This window comes from Cyprinodon variegatus, unplaced genomic scaffold (assembly GCF_000732505.1).
Source record: "Cyprinodon variegatus isolate N-32 unplaced genomic scaffold, C_variegatus-1.0 Scaffold900, whole genome shotgun sequence".
Taxonomy (NCBI): domain Eukaryota; kingdom Metazoa; phylum Chordata; class Actinopteri; order Cyprinodontiformes; family Cyprinodontidae; genus Cyprinodon; species Cyprinodon variegatus.
This window is the reverse complement of record NW_015151353.1, coordinates 148,936-159,928: the sequence shown is the minus strand read 5'-3', so window position 1 is coordinate 159,928 and position 10,993 is coordinate 148,936. Positions and strand designations below refer to the sequence as shown.

The following is a 10,993-nucleotide window of genomic DNA, read 5'->3' as shown; positions in this document are numbered from 1 at the left end:
CCCAAGGAGAGAAAAATCACACCATCTAGTGGATCAAATCACGCGAGAATCTGTACAAAACAACAAAGATGGCGCCAGCAACGCTTGCGAATGTCGGTGATTTTAAAGTAATTTTGAGTGATAAATAATTTTTTTTTTTTTTTGCAATCATTGCACTTGCCCGGCGGGCAAATGCAATGAAATTTGTACTCTCCCGACAATAAAAACTAATTGCCCCGGGCGATCGGGCGATGGTTAACATCAAGCCCTGAACCATCTACATAGCTGCTGCTTTAAGGTGAAATAGGTTGTTTTTCCATTTTGTTTAAGCCGCTTCGTGCATTAAAACAGCAACAGAAGGTATAAAAAATAAACAAACACACAGAATAATGCTGCCATTACCAATTAGAGATGCATCGATCCAGTTTTTTTCCAATCCAGTCCAATACCAGGGCTGAGCAATATCTGGTACCGATCCAACTCAACTCTTAAATAAATGAACCATATATCTTGCGAAGTGAGTGAAGTTAGTGAAGTACCAAAATAATATTAATTAAGAAATAATATGCAAAAATAAAGAAAGAAATAAAATAAATGTGATTCAGCAAATAAGATTAAATCAGAGCCGATATCCGATCTCGGGATCGGATCGGTGCATCTCTATCATCAATGTTTACAGGTACAACGTTCTATGGTTTGAAAGCCTCATCCTTTACTCCTATAAGTACACTTTGATGTAATTGTGGCAAATCTTTTGCATTTAGTGTGGCATGTCTGCAGCTGCAATAGAAACTTTGTGTCACAGGTACTTGGAACAGAGGCTGTAATAAACCTCATGTTAAACTTGCCTAACAAGCTTCAGCATCTCATAGATGATGATAAACAGGGTTATTAGACCCTTCCTGATTAATACTATATGCATTTTTTATCTTTTTTTTTTTTAGCATGAAATCATAAGTTGGTTAAAACCCAAGTTAAAACCTAGACACAGTAAGGCTCTCTACTCTAACAGATAAAGAGAAATCAGGCTAAAATTTAGCTCCTGGAAAGCCCAGACTTCAATCCAATTAAAATTTGTGTAGGATGATTTTTAGTTAGATCCTTACAATGATACAGATGCATCTAAATTTCAGGCAAAAAAATACTAGGATACAATTTGCTAAGAGGCCTAAACCAAATATTTTGTTCATAAATAGATTCAAGCATGAAAATGTTTGCTTCTTTCATTTTGTGTTTATTCAATTAAGTTGTGTGTTAAATAATTATCTCACAGGTGTAAATAACTAGATAATAGAAATGCACAATTAAAAGGTCCAAATACAAATGTAAAGAAAAACAATGCTCACGATTAGTTTACATCTGACTGAAACTTTAACAGTTTAAAAAGCTTTAAAGTACTGGGATATTTTTGACACATATAAGCTATTACAAGCTGAAAATACAATTAATCAGAACAAGAAAAAAAAGGCTCTTGAATTAAAAGATGGCAGACAGATGGCCATTTACTGGTCATTGGCTCCAGCTGAGGTCATAGTTTATGCGGTCAAAGTTGTTGCAACCATCTGTCTGACCTTTCTGGCTTCGGTTCAGCGGAGACACACGCAGAGAGGACTTAATTCATGACAAAATCGAGTCAAAGGATGGCGTCTTGAGAGCGCTGTGCTTTAGCCCCCTGACAACTGCACTTAGCATATGTTATCCTCCCTACGCAACAAACGTAATTAAAGCAGCACGCTGCATGGTTTCATAACAAATTTCTGTTTAGCACTTCCCAGTTTGCCGCTACATTTTGTGATTAATCAATATACGGCGATACAGTGTCTAATTATTCTCTTGATTTATTCTGAGCTCAGAAGAATCAATGTGTTCACCATAAAACCACCTAATGAACTGAAAGTTAAGTCAATTACGTTATTAATGAGCCGTAGGGATATTTGGTTGTTGTGAATTACTGTTTCAGAACAGAGAGAAAGCAATAAATATTTCTTTAGGCGAGTGATGATGCATTCAGCGGCTGTAGCTGCTTTATATTCCTAAACAGTATGTGTGCTGCTGATCTTTTTTTTTTCCACAGAGGAAACAGTAACCTGGTCAGGGAGCAGATACCTGAGGAGAAGAGAACAGCAGCCCAGTGACTCCGTGCTTCACCACGGCTGCATTTCCTGGTATATCCCTCGCCAGCACTGGTACTCTGAGATCCATGGCCTGCAAAGCAGAGGCAAACCAAGAGCACATCAGTAAAAGTTAAAACTAAATTATTTCTGTTGAAATCCTTCATACTTAAGAGACACATTTACACACAGTGAACAGTTGACTTTGGTATTAATGGATCACAGTGTATTAGAAAACAAAATTAAGTATCTCTAAAATGAATATTATATACAGCAGGGGAAAATAATATTCATTCAGCCCATGATTGTGCAAGTTCTCCTACTTTGAAAGATGAGAAGTCTGTAATTTTCATCATAGGTACAATTCAACAATGATGGACAAAATAAGGAAAATAAAAATTGAGAATATGACATTATAGGATTTTTTATGAATTTATTTTTAATGAATGCATTTGTAAACTTTGGTGGAAAATCAGTACTCGGTCAATCCTAAACAAGCAAGATAACTGGTCCTCAAAGACCTGCAACTTCTCAAAGAGGTTGCAGGTCTGTCCTCCACTCATTATCTGTATCCATGGCACCTGTTGGAACCCGTTACTTGTATAAAGGGAACCTATGCACAGCCTCAAACAGTCAGTATCCCACTTTAACCATGGACAAGACCAAATAGTTGTTTAAGAACACCAGTATGAAAAGTATAGCCTTGCACCAGGCTGGGAAGAATCTGCAACAGGCAAGCAGGTTGGTGAGACGAAATCAACCGCAGAGCAATTGGAAGAAAATGGGAAACATACCAGATTAATCATAATATCCCTTTAACTTGGGTCCTACAGAAAAATCTCATCCTTTTGTGTCAAATGAAAACAGTGAGCAACAATCCAAGAAGTGCGCAGAGGGACCTGATGAATGACGAGCTGGAGCCAAAGTAACAAAGGCCCCTATTAGTAGCACACTACCACCAGAGAGACTCAAATCCTGCAGTGCCAGAAGTGTCCGCCTGCTCAAGTTAGTACATGTCCGAACAGCCTGTCCAGGTCCTTCTGAAGCGTTCCACAGCATACGGAGATCCAGAAGAGGATTGGTGAAACCAACCTAGAACATTTTGACACAATCTCAATTTGTCATGTTCTGAGGAAGAGGAACACCGTGCCTAGCATGGGAGTGGGAACATCATGCTACATAGAGGGCACTGCAATTGATCTGTGTTAAGCGAAGAATTATTTTAAGATTTTCATCCAAAACCTCCAACCATCCATGAGAGCATTGATGATGAAAGTTGGCTGGATCTTCCAGAAGGACAGGGATCCCAATCACATTGCCTAGGTAACGAAGGAGTAAATGAGTGGCTGAGCCAGTCTCCAGATTTTAACCCCATAAAAAATGTGTGGATGGAGGTGACAGTCTGTTGCCAAGTAACAGACCCCAAAATATCACTGCTCTAGAGGGGATTTGCACGGAAGAATGAAATAAAATACCTGCTATGGTCTGAGCAAACCTGGACCTCTGTCATCACTAACAGTGGCTATGCTACAAAGTTTTGAGATTATTTTTTTCTTATTGACTAAATAATTATTTTTCAACATAATTTACAAATATATAAACATAATTTTCATCTTTTCATTTTTGTCTCTCATAGTTGAAGTGCATCTATTTTTAAAGGGGTCATAGAATGATTCTATAGGGTATTTTGTGCTGGTCCTTAAGGTCTCTGAATAGGTTGTCTAACATTGGTTGGGCTGAAAATGGCATATTTGCTGTTATATGAGGTCTAATGCAAGCCTGGTTAAAAGCCCCAGAATGAAATTACATGTTTTCTTCCTTTTATGGTATTCTAATGAATATTTAGATGAGCTGTGCGCTGATTGGTTAGTTTACAATGAACGAAGCTGCTGAGCAAAAACGCATAATAGCCCTGCCTGCGGGGGGAAGCCTACTGTCACCGGGTCCGGTCCAGTCAGCGGCCCATCATCCCCGGTTTGACGTCAACTTGGGGCTTCATTTGGATTCGCCCGTTTATGGTGGAAGTTTAGCATTGTGAGATTTGCAGAGAAAGGAGATGTTGATGGGGTTTGAACTTCTCTGTACGTCAATTTCACCCACTGAACTATCGTTGTTAATCTATGACAAGGTAAACTCGGTTTTGCATTATATGACCCCTTTAAAATGACAGACTTCTCGCATCATTGTAAAACGGGGTAATCGCACATTGTGGGTTGTGAACACTGCCTCTGAAATGCAGGTGAAATCCAGGCAGTTCTTGTGAAAATCACCATATTCTGTCCGGATGCACCTTCAGAAATCAAATGAATATCAAATGTGAAAAAACACAAAAACGTATTTGATGTTATGAACACTTGGAAAACTAAAGGAAGGTTGTTCTTTGAGTTAAAGCTTTGATGGATGAGTAACTATTGCCTTCAGCAGCCATTCCTGCTCTCATCTCACTGTAACTTCTGTGGTCTAGAACCTATGGCTATATATTTGATACCATTGACCTCCTGGTACCAATTAAAGGGCGACAGTGGCGTTGGATGTAGGAGTTTGCCCTGAAATCGAAGGATTGACGGTTCAAGCCCGACTCCGACTTTCAGTGTCGTTGTGTCCTTGGGCAAGACACTTCACCTGCATTGTCTACTGATGGTGGTCAGAGGGCCCGATGGCGCCAGTGTACGGCAGCCCCGCTTCTGTCAGTGAGCCCTAGGGCAGCTGTGGCTACAATGTAGCTTGCCACCATCAGTGTGTGTGTAAATGGGTGAATGAATGTAGTGTAAACCGCTTTGGTCAAGTCTGAATAAAGAATAAAGGCGCTATATAAGTACATGCCATTTACCATTTAAAGAATCATCAAGAATATTTTTCAAGTCCAAATATACATTTCAATTGGCTTTCAATGGCATTGAATGAATGGCTGACTACATGTTTTGCTTCACTGTAAGACTAATTCTAAACATATAGACAATATCATGGGGACGACTACTGAACTCAGTTGTTTAGTTCTTAGTGTTGGTGATATTTAGCTTTGCTCCAAGGCAAGACCTTATTTATTTAGTACACTTAAAAATTATGAACAGAACCAGTGAAAAAATCTGAATGTTAATTTATAGAGACATATGGCGAGCAATGCATCCTGAGACTGACATTTTCCAGCTATGATATTACACGCCACCTTGATGAGTAATTTAACCTAATTGGCAATTCATCCCTTCACCAGTGAGAGGACTGCGCTCACTGATGCATGTCCTGTTATGCATATGTAGAAACGTACAGGAAACACTAGAACTAAACAAACAGAAAATAATGACTTGAGGACAACAGAATTTTGTTATATTTCCCACCTTAAAGAAAATGATAATAGTAATTCAAGTGCTTTTAAGGATGTCTTTTTATAGCCTATTTTAATATTGAACCTATTTGTTCAAATGAAAAAGTTTTGAAGGATTTTAATGACCCATAGGAACCATCATTTTATCTGTATCTCTGTCTGTACGTTTACCATAGAAAAAAACAAACAAATCTCAGAAGCTTTAGATTTCCTGTGATTATTTTTCATGACAAGTCTTTACATCAATAAAATAAAAGCAACATGGGGCACATGACAATAAAGATAGAAACCTATGAACCTATGAATTAATTATTTAGATGGACGGGGCTTACTTTTCATTATTAATGGGACACATGTCAAAAATTAAACCAGACATGCCTTGAGAATTCTAAGTTTTGATGAAAAATACAGAAGCCCAAAAGGAATGAGGAAAAAAAAACAACCTTTGTATAGAAATATTTGGCAAGAATAATCCGATTTAGGATCATTAAGTAAATGTTTTAATCCACCACATTAAGGACAAATGGATTTTTTGGGCTGAATTCCGACTAATTGCTCTGATTATTTTTTTTATATTTAATCCTTCAGGAACTCTAGCAGTTTAACTGTGGCTGGACGCATCAGAAGATGAGCTAATTATTTATCTATAAATGTACTCAAGAAGAGTTTATTAAAATACCTTGTTTTAAAGATTTACCTTTATTTCAGCCAAAATTATCTAATAAGGAATAAAAGAATTAAATTATCCAAACATGAACTTTTTAATATTATCTGAATGAGTAATGTTCTTAACTGTAATAAGTTAAACCCAGTGGTAGCTTCAACATGGTGAGCCCAGAATGAGGCCCCTTCACAGAGGGAGGGGGGACTACTTGGTTAGCTGGGTCATAGAAAGTATATCATTTATATTTATATTCCCAATTTTGGCCATTGTCGTTCATCTTTGATGCAACTTGCAATGAATTATGGGAAATGATGGGCAACAAAGGATAATTCAGACCTATCCTTCAAAATGGCCAAAGGAGGACGCAGTCTTAGCAGGAATGGGGCAGCGTTTTGGTGCAGCACTTTGACATCAACGGTCTACAAATCCAGCTTTGGAAGGATTCGTGATCTGAAATGAGACACACCACATTTCTGCTGATCGGCCAGGTGCAAAAATTCTTTTCAGGCTAAAAAAGGACTAATTAAGCACTATCAGGACTTAAGGGCTGGTTATACTCCCGCAGCAGTTTGTGGCAGATATTTCTGATTTATTCCTGATATTGAAGGGTGGTCTTTGCTATGTTATTCGACGCAACAACGAAAGAGCGACAATCAGGAACTAGCTGTGGGTCTAGATACGGCCGAGGCGGTGTGGAAGTGGGGCTAAGTTTGTGTAACAACAGAGGGACATGGGGGCGAAAGAGAGTGGGGATCCAGGTGGAAAAAGGGTCCCATCGTTCTCGTGCACCTCTCTCTTCTAGCTGGTGCAACTTCATGAGTCGTTTGCCATAATGGCGGTCATACAGTACAAACAAAACAAGCCGGTAAGGAACCAAACAGGAAATACGCATAGAGTGGATATAGATTTGACCGATTAGAGGCCTCCTGTCTGCGGCACTGGCAGGGGAATATTAGCATTCACTGCAACATGCATGCAGGTCAGAAACTTTTCTTCGTTACTGGAGACTTTGGCAACAACATCTAAAAGCAGCAAACTCTGCTCTCCAGAGCAAGTAGATTGGTAACCCCGCCTCCTGCTCTCCTCTATCTTGAAATGAAATGAAAAATGGAGACAAGATAAGCAGATCATGTCTTATCTACAGTGAACAGTAGGACTGTGTTATTTACTTTTGCCATCACCTTTTTGAAAACACCGGAAGGAGGATTCGGCTAAGTCAGAATAGGCTCAGTGATTATAAAAATCTTTGCTTCATTTTGAGACAGCTTGAAAACTCAGCTGAGCACATATGAAAAGAAAAGGGGACAAAAATAAAACAGAGAGGAAAACAAGAAAAGGGACAAGAAGAGAGGAACAATAGGTAGAACAAATAATGTATATTCTATTAAAATTTCTGTATCTGTATAATGGGTCTGTTTTATGTGTGTCTTCTTAATTCAGAGGCCCCCCTGCGTGTCTTTGTTTAGGGCCCCAAATTTCCTCAATCCCCACCTGCACAAACCTATTTTAAAGCAGGTATTGCTGGAAGTAAAATATTGTTATTCTGCATTAAATACTTTTTTTTCATGAGTTAAAACCTTATGATCAAAAAATATCTAATTAAAAGAGGTTATATTTTGAACCTATATAAATTTTCTCTATTTGAATCAGACTCTCAGTGACATCTGAATTCACTGAGATTATTCAAAGTCTGGGACAAAAACACTCCAGCTCATTTTTTAGTAGTAGGCTATGGAGAAAGCAGAGGCACGAACAGAAATCTGTCAGGCCCACTCTTGTTCTGGTTCACTTACAGAGTTAGGGATTTTTATTGCCGCCGGCAGGCTGCGAGTTGAAACACCCAAACATGCTAGGGAGAGTTTAAGCCCACTGTGGGTTGTCTTAATTGACTGTGTTTAAAGAAGATTAAGTGGATTTGGAAGCTGACTCGCTCAGGAATAGACATTTTGAAGTCAGGCAATTAATTTGGGTAACAGCCCTTGAATTAGCCGGATAATATTGTTGTAAAGCAGAACAAGAAGACCAGAAAAAATTGCCACTACTGAAAGAAATACACCTCAAATAAAAAAAATGTTTTCCCAGAAATGCTTACCATTGCAACGTTGCAAAAACTTACCTCCAAGATGGCCGCTGACATGCCCTCTGACACAGAGCTGTTGACTACGGCAAAGCACCTTTTGATGGCGGCATGCAGTTCTTGTTGGCTCCTCTCCTGTGCCAAGAAGACCCCCGCAGCCCTGCAGAGGCAGCAGCAAAGCTGAGTTCTGTGTGACCTTAGGCCAGCATAGGCGTGAATGATGCTGAACAGCGACGACAAGTTCAGGCCAGGACACATGGCGGTGCTGAGCGTGACACGCACTGTGAGTTCAGGTAAAGTCTTAACGAGACAGGACAGCCTCTTGCTGCAGAGGTTTTCTGCTTTGGTAAAAGCCTTTGGCAAAAGAACTGCAAACTCAGTCAAGACTTGAGAGTGGGAGTAAAAAAAGGAAAAGAAGAAGTGGTTCATAGAACACTGAATGTGCATTCCCTCTAAAAGAATTAGAGAAGTCTGGACAGTTAGTTTCATTTTGCTCTAGAATACAAACATTTTGGTTCATAATCAAGGATGATTATGAAACAGGTGATCAGCATTTATTTTCAGGTATATAACCGGATGTTTAAGAAGCTTTGGAACAAATGCACTTAGAACATATCAAAGTGAGTAATATCCAAGTAGAAATTCTTCTTTTCATCAGCTAAAATGCAAAAGCTGTGTGGCAGGAGTATCCTGACTTTTTGCCATGGGAGCCAAAACTGTCAACCAAAAGTTTGGATTTTATTTAACCCTGCATTTTCTTTTTCTTGTTCAACAATTAACTAATTATACAAAAGAACAACAACAAAGAAGTCTGATTTCCGTAAAAAAAATAAAGGCACAGCCAGGCCCTCAGGCCCCCTACAGACGGCAATGCAGGTGCCACCAGGGGATGGCCGTGGCCACCCTGTGCGAAGCCCTGCTCCCCCCCACTGGCCAGTGTAAATTGTAGATATGAGTAGCTGTTTTCTTGAGTCTTTATTATTTCTACAGGCAGGTTCACCACAATAGATTCAAACCCTGAAATTATGGCTTTTAGTTTCAGTGTGCCACCCCAAGATCTTTAGTGGCCCCATCTGGCCACAAAATCTATGAAAAGATTTCTCTAGTGTAATGACTGAGACAATCATAATTGGGGATCAAATAGACTCACTGCAGCCATATCAATTAAATGTAAATTTAAAATCAAAGTATTGCAGCTTTTAATTAATTAAGAAGAACAACACTGCAAGTGATCAAATTTATTTTAGATTCGTTCTGTCTATTGTCAGGAAGTGGCACAAATTTGCTTTTTTTTTTTTTGCCTTTAATTAAAATCAAAAGAAAAAATGTCCAAGTCTGTTTTAAAAGTCACTGCATGTCTGTTGTCTTATTTGCAACAAAATAAAACTAAAAAAACAAACAAAAAAACATGCATAACCATAAAGTAAAAAAAAAAAAAGCCCAATGGCATTTTCAATTTAAAGAGGGTTTTAATTTTGCTGCATCCTTTTAGTAAGGAAGAATTGTACCCTAGTATATTTTTTATGTTTATCTGCATCAGTTGCGAACCTTATTAAAACCATTCTTGAACTGTGATCCCTTTAGGAGGTGATGAACAGGCTGCAGTTTGGGGTCAAAAACCTTCTGTTTCTTGCTCCACATAGACTTTATTGTTGTTTATTTTAGCATGTTCTGGTTGGTTATCTTGCTATATGAGAAATATACTTCAAAAAATAAATGGGCTTTACCCGTATTTAACCCAGTCAGTCATGTCTTATACTGTAGATTTCCTAACAGCAGAGGTGGGACTAAATTTGGCCCCCTTTTGGCTGACTTGCATTGGGGCAACTGTTTTTAAAGTTCAAAGAACAGATGCCTGCAGGAATCATTTCCTACTTAAAAAGTGACAGATATACAGATATATAGTTCAGCTAAAAACAGGATTGCTGCACTAACTTAGTCAGACATTGTTATAAAAAAGATTGGTATGCTGAGAATTCCAACATAGATTTTATGCATAGAACTAAAGTCACCTGCTTCTGCCGTCCTGAACCGATTTATGAATCCCTCCTGCTACCTCCACCTCAAGGCTTCAGATGCAGCTCAGAGGTTGCTCATCTTTTCAGGCGTTGTGATAGAAATGTTTTGTGAAAGAAGCTTTCATCTCCTCAGTTCATAACACTTTGGTGCAGAAATTTTTAAAGCTCCTTAAATCTCTGGCCTTCCCTGCTTCTTGCCAAAGGTAGTTTGTACCTTCTCCACTGCTCTTGGTTCTTAATTTTCATATGTTCACCTTCAATTTCGGTTATTATTTAACGGTTACTGCGGATGCAACTATTAGCGGTCTTAATGCTGACGGTTCTTTTGTTTCTTTAGCACATCCCAAATGGTTGTACTGGCTGTAGCCAAAGTTTAAGGGATTGCTGGACTTTATTTTTTTATTGAATCTCAGCATGGTGGCAGTCAATTTTTTCACCTACTCACAACTCATTTTTTAAAACCAGTTAAACTTCTCTATAGACAAAGTCTGAACAGGATAAACCAATTTAAAAGCAGACATTTAGCCTCTTTAGATTGTTTTAATTAGTATAATAGGACATACCTGGGCAAAAAAATAACACCTGTGAGTCATATGGGCAGTGGCGGCCTAGTGGTTAGGGCAGGGGTCTCACACCAGACTCCAGTCATCTTATCAAGTGAGTCCAATCTGAACATGATGACTTGATGAGATGACTGTAGTCTGGTGTGCTAATGTTTGGTTGTAAGGAAAAGCCTGATGCCACATGGTAGCCTCGTGAGACCATCCTGATCCCGCGAGCTTTCAAGGTTTCACTCGCTAATCAGTCTGGAGACTCTCCGTT

General features: G+C 38.9%; 1 protein-coding gene across 1 annotated transcript in view; it reads right to left on the bottom strand.

Annotated features, from left to right (window-relative positions):
* glt1d1 (glycosyltransferase 1 domain containing 1) overlaps positions 1–10,993 on the bottom strand; it is a 45,357-nt gene that overhangs the window by 3,686 nt on the left and 30,678 nt on the right. Inside the window, exons 10-11 of the mRNA XM_015397968.1 lie at positions 8,193–8,313; positions 2,086–2,184 (exon numbers count right to left, since the gene is read on the bottom strand). Coding sequence (XP_015253454.1) covers positions 2,086–2,184; positions 8,193–8,313 — 220 coding nt within the window. The remainder of the gene's footprint in view (positions 1–2,085; positions 2,185–8,192; positions 8,314–10,993) is intronic.